Source organism: Onychostruthus taczanowskii, unplaced genomic scaffold (genome assembly GCF_017590055.1).
Source record: "Onychostruthus taczanowskii isolate IOZ18803 unplaced genomic scaffold, ASM1759005v1 scaffold12, whole genome shotgun sequence".
In the NCBI taxonomy this organism is placed as follows: Eukaryota; Metazoa; Chordata; class Aves; order Passeriformes; family Passeridae; genus Onychostruthus; species Onychostruthus taczanowskii.
The window spans coordinates 15,844,014-15,866,889 of record NW_024498351.1 but is presented as its reverse complement, the minus strand read 5'-3'; the positions used below and the strand labels follow the sequence as shown (position 1 = coordinate 15,866,889).

Here is a 22,876-nt window from a genome sequence, read left to right as displayed (position 1 = left end):
CAATTAGCCATAAATTCTGAGCACAACTGCGTGCAGTGAACTAATATAAATGTGTCATTCTAGAAAACAGTTCCAAAACAGGCATGACACAAGCTCTGTAAACCAGGCTCAATTAATCTCCTTTAGACAATATTCGAGTAACAGCAAGTGGCAACTTAATTCATTTGTGTCTTCTTGAACAATTACGACTAAAGTAAGAGTGACAACAGTCATCTGTCAAGATGCAGGTGACTTTTTTAAAACAGTAGACAGAACATATGCTCTATACAGCATTCTTACAGATCATACCCATCTTCTCTCCCCCATGAGCTACAAAGGCAGCATTAACCCCACCCAAATTCCTTTTCTGTAATTTCATGAAGAGCCTTCTCTGAATTTTTAACACTATCCAATACTTTTATATAGTGCCAGAAAGCAAAGGGATTTCCTTCAGCTGCACCTCAAAGCACTGGAAGATTAAGCAGCAGAGTACAAATATAAATCAATACATAGGACCTGCCAAAGTGAATTCCTTTGTACCAGGTCATTCCAAGCTGTACTTTTCTTAGGGAACAAACTGACACCTACTGTAACTATCCTCTGCTCAGAGGTCGCTTTGTGCATTTACTGCCTGTGTATCCCACTGAGTGTCACCAGTGTTAAGACTTTACCCCTTACTGCTGCGAGCCTACAGCTCATCCAGCACTTTATAAAGGAAAGCAGAAGACCCAGATTTGCTGCAGTATTCCTGAAGATAAGCAGTTAAAACATTACCTGGGTTATAGAAGTATAATTTCCTTCCCATACTGTAAGTAAGCAACTCAGAGCCAATAGCAACACCTTTTTAACAACAATACCTCATTTCTCAGGAATGCAGGACCTATGGCCATTTCATAAGACCAGACTATCACCTGGAATTCCAGGTTTCCCAATACAGCAACCTCATGGAAATCTTTTTTTCCCAAGAATATACTCTAGATATCCATATTTTTGTCAAGGGCCATCTAGTCACTGTCTGTATTATAAAGACTCAGGAGTACTAAAACCTGGTATTTGTGGTTGAATGTATGAACCTGACACAAAGCATCTTTGACAAACATAAGTCAGTTTGCTTTGAAATTAAGGCAGGAAGCAAATTTACACACACACACACCCTCCCCCTTAAAACACCCCCATGCCACCCAAAAAAACAGCCAACCAACAAAAAAACCAACAAAAAACAAACAAAAACAAACAAACAAACAAACAAAAAAACCCAAAAAAATCCAAAAAAACAACAAAACCCACACACCAAACAAAAAAAACCCCGAACAACAAAACCATGTAAAAAATTAACAATTCTTCTTCAGGAAAATACTTAAGGGATAGATGGATAACAAAGTGTTTCCTTCAGCCTTGGTATTTCTTTATTTAGTCTTTCAAGAGACAGCCTTGCAGAGCTCTATTTAAGTCTCAATCAGTACAATTGTGAGCAGAAGTGCACGTGCAACTCTAAATAAGTGTCATCAGTATTTTCAACATTCACCATGCATTTTCATTAAACCGACTCTGAGAACTACCAGAGCCACAAGCAGGCTGCATCTCTTCACCTGTATCACCCTCAGAGCTGTAAGCTTCTTGACAATGCAGCAAAGTAAAAACTGCTTGATCTATATGAGATTTCTAAGACATAAAAGAAACAAAACTTTAGACCTTTACAAGCCAGTATAACAAATATACTAGAAAAAAGTATCTACTTAAAAAAAAACCAAACAACCAAAAAAAAAAAAAAAAAAAAATCACATAAACCTCAGAAAGCACAACAAAAAATAGAAATAGCAGACAAAGCCAAACCCAAAATTTCCACAGCTGCTATTTTATCAAGGTAAATCAGCAAGTTTTATAAATCAATTCAACTAATGTTTACAGTGCATAAAACCTGCCATTTATACACGCCACAGTTACTTCTTTCAGGAAAAAGCCATATTAGTAACAGAGGCAAAGAACTTATGAATGGCTTACAAATTGTGGTATGACCACATCAGCACTAGGATGTCTTAATGCTTATTATGGTGTCAAGGTTACACTCAATCATTAACAGGAAACCCAACTTCCCACACTGAAGCATGAAAACAAATGGTGAGCTTTAGACCCGGTGCTAGCTATGGGCTGAATTTAATAACATGCTCAGGCCTTGGATTTTCATTACTAATTTGTTCTCAGCACTTTCATACACAGCTGTTCCCATTGCAACAAATCTCTACTGCTTCATACTAATCTCCTGGATACACCTTCCCAGAGGCTGACTGCGGCAACCAGCTCTTAGCATTTCTGGTTTCTGGCAAGTGGAATTATAAAAAAAAAGACCTGTGGGAGGTGTTTAGTTGCTATCCAGATAATTTGAATCTACAGAATTAAGCAAGTTAAATCTCAAGTGTTAAAACTCCCTCTGTATCAGTCTGCTCTTGATCAGTTTGTGGTGACATCGCCTTTTTTTTTTTTTTTTTTACTATCTTATCACAATACACATTGCAATCACAAAAAATTTGAAGTTATATACCCTATACATGCCAAGGTATTCACATGGGCAAAGAAAATGAAGAGTTATTTTGTCTCCTTACTCTGTAATAACCGAAAACAAAAGGAACATTATCAAAACATGTATGATACAAACTGTAATCCCCAAACAGTTTACCATACTGATCACTTAAGCAGCAATTTCCCCACAACACTTTCCAAGAGCACTGAGCTCTTAACTACAGGTTCTGAATAAGCACTGGTAGCAGCCTGCAGATCCCAAGCATTCATTTTGCTAAGTCATAACTTATGCTGCAACTCTGGGCACAAAAACACATAAAAACACTTCAGCATATACCAAGAGATGCTGTGTAGTAGACAACTGGTCAGAAGCAGCCTGTGATACCACATATTCATGTGTGCAGAAACCAATTCTTCCTCTGCCTCTAGGGTCAAAGGTGTCCCAGCTGTAGGTTAAAGACAGAGAATATTCAAAACCAAAAGATAGAGGGAAAAAAAAGTGAAATACTCCTAATAATAAAAATAAAACCAGTGTCATTTGACCTCTTCTTGCTGTGGTTTGTTCAAAAATCACTGCTTGTCAGGGGTTTCAAGACACAAGGATTAACTACCTTCCAATCCCACAGGCCCTCTCTGCTGTTTTTTTTCTGGGGTTATTTTCTTCCCAATGGTTAGTATGGGGCAATATTTTTGATTTGTGCTGAACACAGGTTGATAATACAGAGATGGTTTTGTTATTGCTGAGCAGCACTTGGACAGCATCAAGCACCTTTTCTGCTTCTTGAATCACCCCACTGCTAGGGGTGCACAAGGAGTTGGAAAGAGACAGCCAGGACAGGTGACTCCAGCTGACCAAAGGGATATTCCAGGCCATGTGGCATCATGCTCAGTATGTCAAGCAGGGGGAAGAAGGAGGAAGGGGGGATGTTTGGAGCGATGGTGTTTGTCTTCCCAAGTCACAGTTATATGTGATGGGGCCCTGCTCTCATGGAGATGGCTGAACACCTGCCTGCCCATGGAAAGCAGTGAATTAATTACTTGTTTTGCTCTGTATGCAGCTTTTGCTCTACCCATTAAACTGTCTTTATCTCAACGCACAAGTTTTCTTACTTTTAACCCACAAGTTCCTGCACTTACTTTTCCAGATCTCTCTGAGCATGCTGATGGGGCAGTGTGTGAGTGGTTTGTGTAGGGCTATTGCTGGCTGAGGTTAGACCATGATACCTACATATCTAATGCAGGCAAATCTCATTTTGCCTATGCTGCATCCATTAAAAATAGGGTTTTATTTATCAAATGTTAATCGTTCTGTAAATATTTAGAGCAGTTATACTTAGCCCAAAGAAAGGGCAAGGGATTTCCCTCTTCCTTTCATGTGGACAGCTTCACAGAAAAGACACTTACTATTTGTCTGCATCTTGTTAAGCCCTTTTGGTACTGACTGAGCATTTAATCCAGAAGAATAGCTACTTCTAGCTTTCAACAAACATATCATGCTACCAGAGGGAGACTAAATTCCTGGGATCAGATAATTTCGGCCCCTGAAAAGCACACTGCCACCACAGACAACACTGCACCCACATACAAACATGACCATTTCCATCATTATACACCACCTTACTCAGCTCACAGTTCACCCATGATTACACAAAATGGTATTGCCAGTATTCAGCTTGCTTATATTCTAGTTAAAGTAACCAAGCAAAGACTTAAGAAGATATGAAGGAATGAAGGAATAAAAGGTGCTATGAAACAAAAATGGCTGAATACTAACCTCTTTACCCTTGCAGGATGCACTTGGCTAATCCTGTTATAAATGCGCTCCTGATCCTGCACATATGGGAAAAGAGCAGTGGCTTCTAAAAATAAATCCAGGTCTGACTTTTCCTCCATATCTTAAATTCATAAACTAGCTAATGCTGGACACAGGAAATTATCACATTCCATTTCTATACACGAAACCAATACTAGAAATTAAATGGTTTCCTATCTAAATCATTCAAAAGGCCATAAATTTTCTCATTGAAAAATGACAGTTTCCTTTGAAATCCCTTTCTCCCAATTCCCTGTCTACAATCAGCCACCGTGGAAGTGGCCTCTCCTCTTATGAAAGAATCATAAAATGGTTTGGGTTGGAAGAGACTTAAAGATCATTTAATTCCAACCCCATGCCATGGGCAGGAACACCTTCCACTAGACCAGGTTGCTCAAAGTCCCATCCAACCTGGCCTTGACCCCTTCTCCCTCCCTTTGAAGGGAGAAAAGGTCTCCCAGCACTTTTCTTCATTTCTGGCCTTTGCTGGCTATTTACCTTGAGCTGTTTATAACAAAGTGATTTTTTGAGATGGTTAAGATAAGCCAGTCAGAAAGCAGAAGCAAAGAAAAGACTGTAGAAAAGACTGTAGAACCCTTCATTCTGAAGGGCCTCAGCCTGTTTTCATGCCCTCAGACATCCTGGTTAATCACAGACTGATTTCGTCAGTGAAACAAGAAAAGTAAAGAAATTATTGTGTCCAGTGTGCAGCTAGTCACAAAACGCATGAACTTCACTCTGAAGAAACATGACATCTGTCCTCCTGGGCATGGATGACTCCCTTCTGCTGTGCTGGTCGATTATCTGTTATATAGGAAAGCCAAGACAGAGGGCTCAGGTGGCACCCCCCTCCACAGACAGTATTAGAGGTATTTAAACAAAATGCCCTTTGCTATCATGCTGCAGTATAAACTCAGTGGCAAGAAATGATGGAGCACTCCAAGAGGTATCGCAACAGGAAAGATACCTCCCTGTAATTACAGCCTCTGTTCCACTATATTTATCATCCAAAACTAACTGGATTCATTATGAGATACAGAAGGAAATGTGAATGCCAATTTACATTTATTACTGTCTTCAAAACATTAACAGAAAGCAAAGCAGATCAAGAAGATCTGCATTCCCTACCTCAGGAAGACAAATCTTTTTGTGTTTGAACTGTGGCAATTCAGCTGTGATTCAACCCAGTAGAGAACTGAATACCACACAGATTTTCACTCACTCCCTCACCCTCCCACAGTGAGATGAGGGAGAGAATAAGTAAAAAAGGTAAAATTCCTGACTTTGGGGTGACCTAATTGCAGCCTTCAGGTACACCTGGAGGGAGCCGAAAAGAAAGGTGAAGAGAGACCATTTACAAGAGCCTGCAGCGACAGGACAAGGGGCAAAGGCTTCAAACTGAGAGAGGCTTAGATTAGATATAAGGAAGAAATTCTTCCCAGTGAGGGTGGTGAGGCACTGGAACAGGTTTCCCAGACAAGTCGTGGATGCCCCATCCTTGGAACCGTTCAAGGCCAGGTTGGATGGGGCATTGAGCAATCTGGTCTGATGAAAGGTGTCCCTTCCCACAGCAGGGATTTGGAACTAGATGACCTTTAAGGTCTCTTCCAACCCAAGCCATTCTATGACTTGAGACAAAAAGAGTTTAATAGAACAGAAAAGGAAGGGAAATTAATATTAATAATAATGATAATAATAATAGAATTAGAATATATAAAACAAGTGATGTACAATGCAAATGCTCAACACCTGCTGGCTGATGCCCAGCCAGTTCCTGAGCAGCATCTTCCAGAGAGCTTTTCACCTAATTTATATGCTGAACATTACACTATATGGTATGGAATATCCCTTTGGCCAGCTGGGGTCTGCTGTCCTGGCTATGTCACTGCCCACTTCTTGTGCTGCCCACCCCCCCTCAGCATCCTCACTGACAGGGCAGTATGAGAAGCTAAAGTCCTTGGCATAGCATAACACAGCTCAGGAACAACCAGAACACCAGTGTTATCAACATTATTCTCAACCTAAATCCATAATACAGCACCATATCAGCTACTAGGAAGAAAATTAACTCTATCCTAGTTGAAAACCAGGACAACAATACAGAAAACAATTAAAGGCTTCCAAGCTAGAAGTAACGTACTTTTTAGTTCTCAGTCTATAGCTTAAAATGTCAGAAGGTTCTAGTACAGTAAACTCCATAGCAGTAGGCAATTTGTACAAAACTCAAATTCCTGTTAAAACTACAAATTCTCTTAAATAGAAAACATTATCAGACTATTTGCTGTGCTTTCACATTTATTATATGCATGCTCACATCACTCAGCAGTACAAATTTCACCTGCAGTGTATGAGCACAATGTCACCTTTCTGCTGACTTTGCCTGTACGTAGCATTTAAGCTGCCTCTCCATCTGCTAAGAAATGGTGAGCCCTGTGCAATTTCCAAACAGCTCCCTGGACTTTTTGAACAAGTTGGGATGAGCAACATGGGCATATTCTAGAGCTTTACATGCATCATGCAGGATCATGTTGCTGATCTGTCAAGCACATTAAAATCAGACCTTCCTCCTTGTGAATTCACAGCCTTGCAGTCTGCAAAAAACAGTCACTGAGTCCAGCTGCAACCTCTATAAATTGTTCAGTTAGAGCTGTTGGGTTGGTTTGTTTGGTTTTTTCCTAACCTGCTATTACACTAAAACTTGATAGGACTTTTTTTCATTCCCATATTAATGCAGCCTGTCTTAATCAGAGCTAAGGTGCATTTATTACTCCAAGGGAAAAAAGTTAACAAGAAAAGAACCAAAAGATTTTATTTTAGTTCCACATAGTGGAAATAACAATCCAACAAAGACCAGATGAAATGGTCATAATTCTCAGCACATAAGAAACCTCACGAACAATCAGCATTAAGAATATTTAATAATTCTGCAATTCTAGATCCTACATTCCCAGCTTCAAACAGAAAAACATTCAGATTTTCAAAAAAAACCACCAACCAAAAAAAAGCCACCAACCAAAAAAAAAAAAAATTCAACTTCCTCATTCTTTAACTGTTCAAATCAAATTCTTCCCAAAAGCAAGCACTTTATTCTGATTAAGGACAAGTGCAAGCATGATACTTAAAAATCAAAGAGCACACTTAGGAGTTTTATCTAAGCTATTTCCACCTCATTGCAGAGCTAAAAGAAAGTAGTACCTAGAACCCACTGCAAGATCTACTGAAAAGTACATACACATTAATTTCTTATTTTCTTGTACGTAACCACCCTTTAGTGTCTTTTCTTTTTCTAAGCATTAGCTTACATAAAAATTAGCTAGGATTAACCACAAATACATTAACAATGTCTTCTAATACAGAAGAGAAAAGTGTCAGTGGTAACAGATTGATCACTGACAGAACACAATTGTTCTTCTTTGTCTGATGGGGTGTCAAAATACATGGATCTAACTGTAGGTAAAACAACTTCACAGAATAAAATGTACAGTCTAAATCTGAATGACCAAAGCATATTTCAATTAGAATAACCAAAATGCAGGTAAGTGCAGATACAAGACCAAATTCCATGCACAAATAGTGCATTCAGATGTAGGAGCTGCATAGGCTAAGATTTCCTATTTGCAATTACAATTTGGGTAGAACTCTAGTGTTAAGGGTTTTTTCAAGTGGACAAAGAGATCCTTGCCAAAGAGGAAATTTATGAAATTAGCAAGGTAACTTAAGCACAGAAAGAAAATACAGCCAACAAATTTTTCAGTAGAAAAATCTTGTTACTGCAGGACAAGCCACCTACAGAAATCACAAGGCTTTGCCTCCCAGGGCTAGAAGAAATGGAAAACTAAATGGAATCACTCCTGGTGCTATTCTGGGAAAAGTGCAAATAACTATCTTGTCTGTTGACTGCACTGACAGTGGCCCTTCTTTCCACTGCATGTTCACGGTACTTTGCAGGAACTGCTCACACAGCCCACCTCCTACTGTGAACAAAGGATTCATGGATTAAACTGAAAAGAGTAGTGAATCCAAACTTAGAAAAAGGAGTCTAAGTGTTTCTTTACAGACATCCTGAAGCCTGCTCGATCTCTAAAACTGGTAAAAAGTTTGAGCTATTTTATCAGTTTTATACAGAGTCTTCATCACCTTGATTTAGCACATCTGTAAGTGAAGAGAGAAACAGAAAATTCCAATGAACTGCAGTTTTGTTTTTACCTGGCATTGGCTCCTTTAAGGTCACAGAAGTGTGAGAGTAAAGCTTTCACTACATCATTGCAGACAACTTTAACTACATCAATGTGACTCAGCCTCTGTCGCAGCTGCTTGGCAATCTCCCAAAAGTCTTCAGAGAGCAGCTGGTACAGCTGCCCCTCATCTCTGCTGAGTTGCCCATACCAAGACAGGATGTAATCTCTATAGCTGTAGTCAAACACTGAAAGGAGAAACAAAACAATAAATAGCAAAAACTGCAAAAGGACAAGGCACACCAATATAGGAAAAATGTAACCCTGGACCCTTCTTGAAAACTGGATGGGTATTAGGCTTCACATCTACTTCTTACCAAAGAAAGTCAGGCTGGCAAGGTTACAGCAATCTGAACCTAACAGGTTACTGCAGGTCACTTTGCAAAGCAAAGCCTTAAAGTGGATTTGCTCAATCAGGTTACCAGCTACACACAAACCTCAGACTAATACCTGTCTCTCAGCAGTGGCTTTGGTTACATGAACTATCATATAATTGGGCTGTGTCTGAAATGTTGCAGACTGAAGGCAGCTTTCTTTGCATAGGAACTGAACAGTCTCCATTACAAAGTCATAGCTAAAAAGGGAAGGTGGTAATATTTTTGGATTTCCAAAGACATATACAACACAGAACACCACCACAGAAAGTACATTACAGGATCAGAAGAGCTAAGAGAGAACAAGTGGATTAGTGAGACCACATGAACTTCAAAAATGACAAAGCATTCCAAACCATACCGACAGGCAATAACCAATATTACTGTAATTGAAAATCCCACGGCAACACTGTCTTCTACCATTCTGACTTTGCCTTTTAGCATTTGTGTGTCACTAGTTTTACTGATGTTTCACTCCAGCAAATGTCTCTGGAAGTCTAACAGAGCAGGAGGTGTTCAGGGAGAACACTTGAACTATTTAGCAGTTGCAACGAGATGGGGGAAAAGCTGGGGTTGTAAGAGTCAATTTGCATCAACCAGATAACAAAAAAGGAAGGAATAAAATCATGTGCCTGGTAATTTGAGCACGTTCTTTACTAAACAAGCTGGTTTCAAACTTTCATATCAAAAGTCCATCTCATTTGTCAGCATAAGCCCACAGTGCAAAGTAATCATAAGATTCCACGTTTTCTTATCTTCCACTTTGATAGAAGCTGTTTGTTTGGTAAATTATGTAAATTATAAAAATCTCCCTGGCACTGGCAACAGTAAACTAATAGCATATTAATAGGACACGAACTTAAATATTTTCACCTGCCTTTTCAGGCAAAACTAGCAAACCTCAACCAATGTAACCTTGATAAAAACATTTCCAGAGAAATGGCTAAAACTGATTAGTTTCTAGACAAATACTTCACAAACTAGCTTCTTCAAGTTTATAAAGAAACTGAATCACTTCAACGAGTATGCTGAAATATATAGTTAAAAGCCTTTTGCTAAGTCATTTCAAGACTTTTTAATCAATAATTCAGAAAAAAAATTCCACATTTCTGTAAACAAATATATAACAGGTTTGATTTTTTTTCCTAATCCAGGAGAGAAAAAAGTATGCAGAGCCATATAGAAGGATGGAAACTTCCAAAATACTTTTCTAAAATTATTTTGAAATATACTGAATTTAAAAAATATACTGACTATATTTGTGGGTAAGAGTTTTCAGTGAAATATTTCATCTCTAGATTAAATATTTCACTGAAAGCTCTTACCCACAAATACTACAGAGTGGTAAAAACGGTTATAAAAGCAGTGGTCTTCTGATAAGCAAGCAGAGGAATAATCTGTCAAGACACCACAGAACAGAGGAAATAGCATTTTAAAATCTGAAGTTTTATTACTTATCTCAAGCCTTCCAAGAAAATACACTTTAAGAATCTGTTTTTCCACAGCTGTCCCCATGTCCTTCTGCAGCCACCTTTTTTGTTATAGCTTAGTTACTCTCTTCTGTTGCAAGGTCTGAAATGCTGTGGAAAGCTGACCACAGCACAGATTCTTCCTTTTCATCTAATCCATAAGAGACCAATAATTTCTCAAATACTCTTGCAGCACACTGCATTGTGGTATTTTTTTAATCTGCATCACTGGCAGGTAGTGACTTCCAGATTTTCTTACAGACACCCTCTCTATCCTTTGCAAGGGTGCAAAGTAGCTATTTCTTCAGCATCTTTTGCCCAAGAGGACAAGTCATGGTATGGAGTGGTGGCTCCTACAAAAGTCTATTCAACAGAACTCTACAAAGCAAGAGCACAAGAGCAGAACTTGCATCCCAATCCCTTACGGACATATTGTCTTTCAGAGAAAATCTATTCCTAATGACTGTTAATTTATTATTTTTTAAATAAACTATCACCTAATAATTTATATTATATAATATTATCTTACATAATTATTCTAATTGAATAAAATAAAATAATTTATTATTAAGGAACTCCACTCCAAAATGAGCTCTGTTTTAGCATACTACATATAATATAAATTATATAATATAAATTATTAGGTGATAATAAAAATAATTTATTATTAAGGAACTCCACTCCAAAATGAGCTCTGTTTTAGCATACTACATAATACCTTCTTTTGATTCCTTTTAGCCACTCATGAATTCTGTCACATACAATACAAAAGAGCCACAAAATCTATTGGCAATATCAAGCTAGAGACAAAAGATCATGAATCATCATCAAAAATCAACCATGCAATTTTGAAATATTTCATTAGTGTTTAACTCTGCCAGTTACATACTTTAAAGACCTTTAAAGGATTACACTGCTTTAAACCCTATTTTCCTGCACCTGTGTTTTACAGCTCTCTTACTTGACATGTCTTCTGTAGTTTCCTTTTCACTTCTGAACTTTGTTGCCCTTCCTGCATCACAAGAGTGCTGTTCTCTATAAAATCCAGGGTACTTTAGAGCCCAGCATGTATGTCCAAGTGAGCAGTGAGACAGCGTTTAAACAAATGACATTTTAAAAGGACACCAGCCACAGACACTAACAGTTTAAGACTGGGTAAGACACTGCCTTGTGTCATCCTGGCCATGGGGTGCAGCTGCTGCTTTAGTTTCATGCCCATTGATGCAGCTGGTGCCTTCTCAGCTCTCTAAGGAAATGCAGAAAACAAATGTAACAAATTAATAGAGAGCAGCTTGCTCCCTTCAGAGAAGAAATCTGCTCATGCATCTATTCTCATTATTTTTATACTACACGTTCTCTAAAACATTGAAAACAACAGTCAGAAGACAAGGAAGAAATAAAAAAAGAAGGAGAACACAGGACAAAACCTTACTACCTCTAACTTAGCCACTAAAAACATAAAACAAATTTCTTCTGATCAAATCAAATGCAGTGACCACAATGAGTCTGGCGCAAAACTGTAGAAACTTCTACTGGGTTTCCTAAATTAGTTCAGAAGATCCAAGTCCCAAGTTATTACAATGTAATGAAATGCCATTCTCATGCGAAATTGAAGTTGAGCCTGTTCAACTACTCTTTTTAAACACTGTAAACTAGAAGAGTGTTGGGAGCAGAGAGCCAGAAGCTTGTGTGGAGGTTTAGTGAGGACACCCCTCTAGACCCTTCCCTCATTCCTACACATGTCCTACAGTAACTGCTATCCCTTTTTCCGCATTCATTCATTGAGAGATTCAGTGGCACCACCAGGGTCTGCAGGTCCGACTGGTTTCAAAGCTGCAATTTGCAGAGCTTCACACCAGACCGCTTTTATATTGCTAAGATCCATTATACAACATTATTAAAAATAACAAAAATCTGAATAACAAGGATTAAATGCCTCCTCTTTTTCTCAAAGCAATATTAAAAGAGAACATAAATATTCTATGCAAATGCAGACAGAACTTCCCAGTTTCAACAAGTAGCTGTCCTTTCCTGAGAACCCTGGAGAAGCCACAACCACTACATTAATTTATAGTTAAATCCAAAACTCTCCTGTGACTGTATGAACAAATGAGAAAAAGGTATAGCTACAACATGGTCTTGAGTTATTCTAGAGCAACAAGCATTACAACCCATAAAAGAGAAATACAAGGGTAATGTGAATTGTGTTAGGATCCTGCAGGAAGAAACCACCTTCAAAAAGCCAAGAATCATTACCAGAATTCTGTGCTACTACAGCACTAGATCTAACATGCATGATGGGGTTATAATAAGCTGTACTTTTAGAAAAATACTTCCAATAAAAAACTAATAGAAAAAAATGACAGACTATACCACAGCCAAGTACCTATCAAAGTACTGTTCTAGAGAAGTAAATGCTAAATGCTTATTTACTTTTCACAGCCATTACCTTTTCTCCCAGCCAAAAGCCAATTCAGACCCTAAAAAACCAAGCAACAAAAAACAATGACAACAAAAACCTGAAAGAAAATTTAAAACCCCTACATTAAAGGTGGATTTAGAATTATTAATAAAATTACTAATAAATACTCTGAATATTCAGTTTTATAATTTCTAAGACATTTAAACTGAAAGAGATGAAAACCATTTTTCACTTATTGTATTTTAAATTTCATTATGTTTTAGCTATACAAGAGGATGAGGTTTTATGCTTATTAGTGTGATAAATAGGTGTGATTCGTTGATCATCCTGGTACCCTTAACGTGTAGCCAGAGCCAGAAGGCTACACTGAACAGAGCTCAAGAAATGAGAACATTGGCAATGACAAAGCAAATGATGCCAAAACAAAGCCCCAGCAGTTCCAATGCTTGTGACAACTGCAATCACCCTGTGTGGATTAAAGACAGAATGGAACCTTTATTTGCGGCACATCCAAACGTTAGTTCTGCCTGCTACAATCGCAGCAGTTTCATGGATGTCTGTGTTAAGAAAGGAAAGATGTATTGGGTAAGGAGAAATCTGGGATATAACAGACGAGCTCCCTATCCACATGGCGATCAAATTTGCCCCCAGTATGAGAAATTTGTTTGTTTTGAAAAAGATGGTAATGGGAAGGATCCGAGTGTAAGTATCAGAAGTCAAGCACAGAAAGAAAAATTAAAGGAGAGAATGAAAGCAGAAAAAGAAATAAAAAGAAATAGAAGGCAGAACAGGAAAAAGGAGTTAAAAGAATTGAATAGTTGTATAAACAGCTAAAGCAGCATTATAATAATTGAGGTTTGCCAGCCTCAAATAAGAATCTGTTTGTGAGATTGATGCAGGAGATTGCCATGGAACTAAGGCTGTCCAAATGTTAGATTTGTAGAAGCCTCAAAATAGCTGAAAGATGGCCTTGGAGAGGTGAGAGTTTAGCTCCAGAACAGTTTTTAAAATAGAACCGCACTGAAATTTCTGGAACATTGAAGAGACCTGAAGGGTGGGTTTTAAGCCATCGAGTAATTAGAACTATCTGTATAACCCGGGAAAGAAAGAAATTTAATAAAGCAGTGGGGCACACTCCTTGTAAATCCACATTAATAGTAAATGTGGACGATCATTCAAAAATTTAGCGACCTAAAATTCCTACCGAATATTGGGGACCAATAAAAGAATTAAATTGTGAATGAGATAATCAGCTTAATTTGTGCTGGTACAGAAGTCCTGGAGCTAACCCATACCAATCCATAAACAGGCTGAAAAATTTTTGGTGGTGTTTAGTAGAAAAAGTTAAAGTTTATGTTATTATGTTCGGCCTTAAGACTTTTGTTTTTGCCTTGCATGATCCCGTGTTTTATTAGGCTAATTCACTCAGTGTTTCAAAGCATGCAAATCACAACGATACCTCTAGATCTAGAATTAGCAGAAAAAAAGAAAACCAAAATCTATAATGATATTGAAAGCAAAATCAACCCATGATAAAGAAAAAAAAGAAATGAGAAACCGAGAGCGAAATCAAAAAAGAGTACAAGAGCCCAAGAAATGCTAAAAAAAAAATTGAGAAAAAGTTTGAAGCTGAAATGAAACAACAAAAGAACTTAAAGTATGAGAATTACAAGGAGTATCAAAGCACAATTTTTTAACAAAGCACGAATCAATGAACAAAAAGAGAAATGGGGGATTGTGATAAATAGGTGTGATTCGTGCTGATAAAATTGAAACAGTAATCAATATGGATATAGTAATCAATATTTGGAGATAACAAAATGGTTAAAAAGGTAAAAAGCTAGGAAAGCGGAGAGGAAGGGTCCGCCCCCCCATTATCTTCTGCAGATGTTCAAGGCAGGAAAAGGAGTCAGATAAAGCTTGCTAAAATTAACTGAAAGAGGGGAAACTTGGGTGGAAATCAGAAATATGTTAATTTACAGGATTTATTATATTGGCTTATATAATTTTGGTATTGGCACATATGATATTAGCTTGGTGCGCATGTGTAACCCAAAGGTGAAATAAAGGACACCTGAGGAAGAGGAGCGGCCTTCATCTGGACGACCCCCAAAGAGTGGTGCGACCCCCTGAAAGCTGGTGGCGCATGCGTGGTGAAGATGAAGATGAGGGTGGAGACACCAGTGTGATGAATCGAAAATAGGAGGGGATGCTGATAATAGACAGTATAAAGGGGGGAATTTTGGGCTTGGCAAGCTTGTACATGAGGTGGCAGGTGTCCCAAGGCCCGCGCGCTCCGTACCCCGCGGTAATTTTGCTTATACGTCATTACCCGAACCAGACTATATTTTATTATAACCAAATTATACTGCCCATTTATTGATGTATTCAAGTTTATATTTTTCAACTATTTCATTTAAATTTTATTAAAATTATTATTGCATTTAATTCTGTTTGGCCTTTTATTTTGTGATTGGATAATTGGGCGAACATAACATTAGCTTTACAGAAGTTTCTCATGGACACTAAATCTTTACTTAGACCATAGTATAAAAGGCTGATAAAATGATGTCTAAATGCCAACATTTCAGTGACTGTGAATTAGCAATAGTGGTTTGAAGATATCAGTGCTCTTCTAAAGTTTGTGTTTGGAAAACCACTAGCATTTTTTGGTTTACTTCCATATTCAAATTCTATGTAACTGACAGGTTCAGTAGGCTAGATGCTGTCATTGTGCATGGATGAATCAGCTCTGTGCAAAAGGAATCCCTGACAGTGTCCCAATCCCCCAATCTTTGGTCCATTTTTATTAAAATTTTCCTGGCATTTGTATCTTTACTGGTTTTTTATGCACAAAAAAAAAATTATGGAAATATATAAACAATAGAGAAAAAAAGTATTAAAAATATCTACGAAATGTAGTAAAATAAAATCAGACAAATGTATGCCCAAATAATTTTCCATATGCACCCTTTGACAAGAGTTCTTAGCTTCAAGTGTTTGAATCCCAATAGCACAGAGAACATAAATTCAAGTTGATTTGCTGATATTGTGGATCAAAAAAAATTGTTTTCAAAGCTGCTTTTTGAAAAAATAAAAATTAAAAAAAAATTAAAGTAAGTAAATTCTAAAAACCTGCTTTAAAAACCAGCTTTTCAAATAGAAAACAGCAAGAGTTCTTTTCTAAAAAAAAAAAACAATTTCAGCAGAGAAAAAAAAAGTAAAAATAAATTTAAAAACCACAACAGCTTTTCAAATAGAGAGCAGCACCCAATTAGTTTTCTAAATATCAATATGCACATATTAAGTTGGGAAATGAGACACAGTTTCTCTCAGTCTTTCTGTAAAGGGAAGGACAACCTTACATCCCCAACAGAGTTAGATCCTAAGGGCTCAACACAGATAGGCAAGATCTAATCCATAAAAAGAATCTAATTAAATACCCAAAATCTTTCCAAAAAGGTCACCTCAAGGCAGGGTCAAAGGAAGACAACCCACTCCAAAAGAAGAGATGGCTCTCCAGCAGGAAATATTTTAAGATCTAAGAAACAGGTGAATTTTCACATCAGAGCAATTTCACCAGTAAAGCTCTGCCAGGATTTGAGCTATGGCCTGTACTGTTTTACTTACTCAAAAATGACCCAGTGAAGCAGCTAAGTGATATGAAGACCATTCTTCTTGGCACTACTAAAACTGTAGAGACAAAGACTGACTGTGAAAAACAAGAAAAAGACTGCAGGACTTGGAGCAATAAAAGCAGAAAATGAAATTTGGTTCCTGGGAGGCCAGCTACCCCCAGCAGATCAATCTCCTGGCAGTGCAGCCCCAACCCAAGCAGTACACACTGTGCACAGCAGCACAAGAGGGACTGGGCACAGCCTCTCTCAGCAGACATCTTCCCACACTACTGTGAGGATGCAATCCAGACAAGCAGCAGGGAGCACTAAAGGGTATTTGTAGAAGTGGCTTATCTTTTTTTGTAAGGTAAACGAAGGTAAAACAAAAATCAAATCAATCTCTCAAGGGAAAGCATGAAAAGTACTGAAAAAAACATATTTCAATCTTAGTTACTCAAGTGCTACCAGTTGAAAAGGGGACTTGGGGTTGACAACTAAAGGCCTGTTCTTTCTGCCATACTCAACATGGAAAATCTCTTCATAACCTTACACCTGTTCTGATTTAGGGGGCAACTAATAGTAAACCCCAGGCAAACGTAATTACACAGTGATGAAACAGAGCTGAAGAAATCAGAATTAGCCAAAGGGCTGTCTCTTCACACCCAGCAACATTTCTGAAATCAGATGACATCATCCATGCATCTCAAAGGTAATGTAAAAAGAAGTAAAATCTGTTAAGGGGGAAAAAAAAACCCACACAAAAAACCCCACATCCCAAAACCTCAAGAGGCACTAAGAGTACAAATTGGTCCCCAAGATTGAAACCTCATTACAGCTGAATGTCTCCTAGCTAAATGAATAAGGCTTTCTAAAGCATTTTGTTGAGCAGTACATTACACCTAGACAGCAAAAAGTTGTCCAAAATTCCTGGGACTTATAAATGCTTTAATCCTAATCAGTGTAAGACTGGAAACAAGTACAGATGGTATGTTTTATATTATTAGTTATAAAGTTTTATTTAACAACAAACTTGTGGGGAAAAAAAAACAACAACAAAAAAACTACCATTCACATCAAGACAGCTACAAATTTCAGAACTGTCACAGGCAAGAAGTCCTGTCCATTTTCATAGAGACTGATCATTTTGTGCTAACAAAAAACAAATGACTGCTTTTGGGATTGCATTCAGTATTTCCAACTGAAGATGACTCAGTCACCTTTCAAAGCAAAAACACTTTGTATGGTAGAGCAAAAACTACAGTCTCATCTTTGTCAAACTACAAAACAGAGAAGTTGGCTTCATCACTTAGGCCTGGAAGAAATAAAATCTGACAAGTTTGTTCTCCAAAATTCAGCATGAGAATGGAGGGTAAAAGCTACTCTGAAAAAACAAAATAGCAGAAAGGCATGAGCTGTCACAGCATAAGGTACTTAACTCTGAAAAATGAATCATTTAAGTATTAGTAACTTTCTTCCAGCCTTACTGAGTAGGGATGGACTCATGCATCCAACTCAATGACATAGGTAGGTAGTGTTCCAATTTTATAATTTTGCTACATACCCTGCTAATAGCTATTCATAAAAAGAACTTAAAAAACATAACAATTTGTCTTAAGACAACCAACCCATTTAAAGCAATGATCATTTTCAAAGATACTCTCCATTTATGAAAAATACAGGAAAAAGTGCTGCAAAGCAATCTTAAAATACTTTGAATAAGTATTCAAAATTAGATAAAGTATTTACAAAAGGCTAATATACTCTATCAGCCAGAAATACAAATGTTGATTTTAGATTCAGTTTTAATGGCAAGAACTGCACTAAATGGAAAGACTGTACACAAGAGTCTACAGGATTTTTCAATTCAGGAAAACCCAGTCAAGAATATTTTAAGTGTTACCCCTTTGCTTTGTGCATAAGTATTAAGAACTGTATTTCAATGTATTTCTGTAAAAAAAACAACCACTACAATGACAAGATATCAGTTGAATAACAAAAGCAACATCACATTACCTACTACAGTGGATTTCTTGAGTAGATCTTGCCATTATATTTTATATCATGAAAGAAACCAGGGTCATATTCTGAAGTCTTGGAATATTGTGTAGTTATGGTTTGCTAAAAGGAAAAGAGATAGTCAGACTCTAATGCACCTAAGACTCACCTTCTTTCAGTGCTTTATCCATATTGTGAGAAATAATCACTCTCCTTGATTGGATTGAATCATGAGAGCTTCCAGACCAATTACTCTGAAATTAAAACAGAACATACGTCATAAGAGGAAGAAATAAACTAAAAGGTACAGAAGGAATAAAACTGGAATTCAAGGCAATAGTACTGTATCACTTGGTCTTTACACAAATAGTCACTTTATATGGTAAAACAGAGGAGTGTCAATTGGCTATGAGGTTATTAGACACTGTTCATTAAGCACATATTAATACTTGTGTATCATATATTGTACAACTTGCAAAATTATTTTAAGTGACTTTTTTGGTAGAAAGGAGCTGTATACATTTGCAAGACAGTGTACTGAGGATAGGACATGCATGTAACAAAACAAGTGGAACTCTTTTATTTAGTATTTTCACAGCAAATGGAATATTTTTATAGCCTACTGTGACAATGGACTTTGTTTAGCCTTGTAAACTACATCTAAAACAAAAGAGATGCCTTTAGACTGCCTACTGTAATTTTGGTTCACATTCTTTTGGGCTTCTTTCTTCAAAGATACTTCTGGCTCTCTGCATTTTAAGCTGCTGTCCTATACAAATATTTGTCTTTATTGGAGTATTCACTCCCACAGTGTCCAAACAGGTGGGCGGATGGAGAAACATTTTTCAGGGTACAGACAAAGAGCAGTGACTCATCATGTATTTATATAGAAAGGAGTATAATTCAAAACAGAAATAGAAACTGTTCCCACTGTCAATCAGCTTGGAGCTCACTCTCCATCATAAGGGGAAAACACTTCACAACCATCCCCATCCCTCCAACATTCACCACACAGGGAACAGGAAAGCAGCATAAAGTAAAAGCACTGTTTAATGTTCTTATAGGTAATATACCCTTATTTCAGCCAATCTGCAGGCTAATACTCTGTATTTTGGTTTAGTGTTTTTTGTCTACTTCAGATACGTGCATGTAGAGTCTAACAAAGTTCATCTAACAGAACCTCGATAAAGGAGTCTATGCACTATTTTAACAGCAAAATAAAGCTTTTCAGGCTCACTCACACCTAACACACAGCAAAGTGACTTGGAAAGGTACTTCCCATGCCTTGAGTGCCCCCCTGCCCACAGCTGATTTATTCCACCTTTTGGATGAATGCAGCAACACTCCCTGGAGTTCCTCCAGTCACTGTTCTGAGACCATGATTGTGGTCTTTCAGCTGATTTCTTCCCTCCTCCACAACTCTACCAATGGCAGGAGCAGCAAGACTTCAGCACATCTGCCTCCATTTGCAGTCCCCCCTCGCTATTAAGACCATAGTTAATGAGGTGTAAAAACAGAGAATTTAGTGAACCACTACAGATTTCTAAGCCCCCTTTTGACCTGAGCACTGGTAAAAGCTTCAGCCATACCCAGCTAAACCGTAGGAAAAAGTATTTTTTCTCTTTGTAAGGTCACCTAACACTATTTGTAAGGCTCCAACACATCATCTCTGGCTGCTAATGTTATCACACTTCCTCAACATAAAGCTGTGTTAATGCCAGTCACACGATTACTTCAGGATTTTTCTGCTTTAATTGCAGCAGGAAACTGCATTATTTCAAAAATAAAAAGAGAAGACTCACAGAGACATGAAAGACTCCAAGTACCTTAGGGGAAGAGAAAACCCAATTAAACAAACTCACTCGGGTCTTTCAATCAAGAAAGAACTCCTAAACATGAGCCAACAATCCTGACTCAAGATCCACGCTCGACACACTCCATCTTCCTTAACACTCATGCCAGCCTGGGTATCCTACAAGGCTCATCCTTCTGCTGAACTGAGCCCTACCTGCATGGAGGTCAGTGACCTTGAGCTAACAGGCATTTACAGTTGCATCACATACACTGCAGAAAGCATTTTCTATGGCCTAAAGCATCAGTAAGTGCTCCAATGCAGCGCTCACCAAATTACTCCTTTCAAAACTAGTTTAAACACAAGTTTAAAGAAAAAAAGGAAAAAAGCAACCTTCAGAGGGGATCTGTAGCTGCAAGAAGGTAAGTAGCTTGTTCCACTATTAACCTATGATTCTGGTTGGGTTACTTCAGGTTTAAGTAATAAACTTCAGGGAGACCTTACTGCTGTCTCCAACTACTGAATGACAGGATACAGAGAAAAGAGAGCCAGACTTTTCTTGCAGATGCACAGGACATTAGGAAGCATTGCAACACAGGAAATTCCCATCACAAGACAACACTATTTTAATCCTGAGGCTGCTCAAGTATCAGAATAGGGGTGCTGACAGGCTGTGGAGTCTCCATCTCTCAGTCTTGAGCAAGAGACTGAACTAGATGTCCTCCAGATATTCCTTCCAACCTGAACTATTCATGATCCTTGATGACCCTTCAGAGAGCTGTTAATTTAATTTCATTATTAATAATGTATCAGATCTAAAGATGCCTTGTCTGAAACAACTGATCAAACTCATTTTTTATTCCCATTTTATGAACTTGCATTTAGCAGAATCAAGACTTAAGCCTTGTTAGTTTAGGTTTGCTTTCAAAAAGTACCATTTCTGTGACAATAATAGTGATGAATTAATTAAATAAGCAGGCACTCCCAAGTTAGATGACATATGGCAGCAAACACCTTAAAAACAACAGTAACAACCAGTAACACAGATAACCAACATCTGTGATACCAGAAGGATTTCGGAAAATTCACAGTCCAAGCTCGGTTCTAACAGCTGAGAGAATAAGAAATACAGCATATTTCACTGAAAGACTTTCTTCCCACCCCTGACTCAAGTCAGATTGAGGGCATATGTAGAAAACAGTTCCAGCTAGAAAGCTTAGATTTGAATGTTTTCACATTTTTCTTCATGTCATTCATTTAAAGAAAAATGGTGCTAATCTTCATGAAATAGTTAGCATAACCCTGACTGAGCCAAAAACATTTGTAAATGGATTTAACACAGTCAAAGCTCTAGTTTAGATGCTCTTTTATACAGATTAAAATCTGGCATGTTCCTCTAAGTCCTGACTTGCACTATCACAGCCCTCAATAATTTAATTTTTTTAATTGGTATCAAGACAATTGAGTTCCTGTCTGTAGATTTCACTGGTAAGTAATGACAGAAACATAAATAAAACTCAACAAAAGGACTTTAAGGGCTAGGGGTGGAGAACATTTTGAATGTACATGCTAAGAATGAGGTTGCTAACAAACAGTGAGGCCTGTTTCCTGCAACACTTCAAGTTTTCCTCAGTTTTGACTTTGCTTACAGGCTGAAAAAAAGGATGTGTGCATTTCCTGTAGACTTCTGAACAACTTATTGTTTGATACTTTTGTAAACTATTTAAGATGAAGAAAACAACAGTCTAAATGGGTCAAGAAAAAAAAAGCCTGACAATGAACCTGAAATTTTGTCCTAGGTTCAGTCTCCTACAGATACAAAAATTAAGTAAATGTCATTTATTGGTTTAAATTATATAAGTAATTTTAAATTAGCTCTGAAGACAACAATAAATGTTAAATAATAAAGAATTAAGAAATTATTTCAGCGACAACACTCAATAAATGGCAAAGCACAGAAAACATGGGAGTATCTTCCACTATCAAGAAATTAATTTGCAACACTTGGTATCAAATGCAATTTTTAAAACACAGCACAGAAAGCCAGGCACCTGCTACAGGCACACCACATGCAGCCTTACTCTGCCATGGAATTAAGACCAGAAGCAGAGAAAAATTTACAATTACTCCTATTACATTAACTCAGTTACAAAAAAAACTAGAACATAGATCACAACAGATGCCACAATATAAATGGGCATTGTGGATGAGACAGCTTAATCACTGATCTAAAATGGAAGGACTGCATCTAATTCAGCATACACAAACTAACCAATTACTCATAGTTACTTGTTCCTCCCACCGTTGCCCTATTAACTTTCCTGTTATCTTTGTAAAACACACATTAACATCAGACTGGACCTTAATAACAAAGAGTCACAGCCTCAAACAATACTTCACTGAACTCTCCATAAATTCATATTTAACAGATGTGGATAGATGTATTCTTATCCACATATTACTTCATATAGATGTTCTTATCCAAACATTATTGCAACTCATGATGCAAAACCAAATTTATACTCACAAGAGTTAATATTTTTTAATTTATACTTATAGTCTATTTAAGACTACAAGGCAAGTACGTATGTATCACAGTCAGCATTAACAGATACCATAACTACCAATTTAGAAGTCAACATACTTAAAGCACATTAATCCTA

General features: G+C 37.5%; 1 protein-coding gene across 3 annotated transcripts in view; it reads right to left on the bottom strand.

Moving 5' to 3' along the window:
• Positions 1 to 22,876, bottom strand: part of SNX25 (sorting nexin 25) — an 83,343-nt gene that overhangs the window by 52,920 nt on the left and 7,547 nt on the right. For 2 of the 3 annotated variants that reach the window (XM_041427882.1, XM_041427881.1), the window contains exons 2-3: positions 18,591 to 18,675; positions 8,516 to 8,732 (exon numbers count right to left, since the gene is read on the bottom strand). In XM_041427882.1, coding sequence (XP_041283816.1) covers positions 8,516 to 8,732; positions 18,591 to 18,675 — 302 coding nt within the window. Of the gene's footprint in view, positions 1 to 8,515; positions 8,733 to 18,590; positions 18,676 to 19,742; positions 19,762 to 22,876 lie in introns of those variants that run through there. The other variant, XM_041427883.1, reaches the window with a different exon arrangement.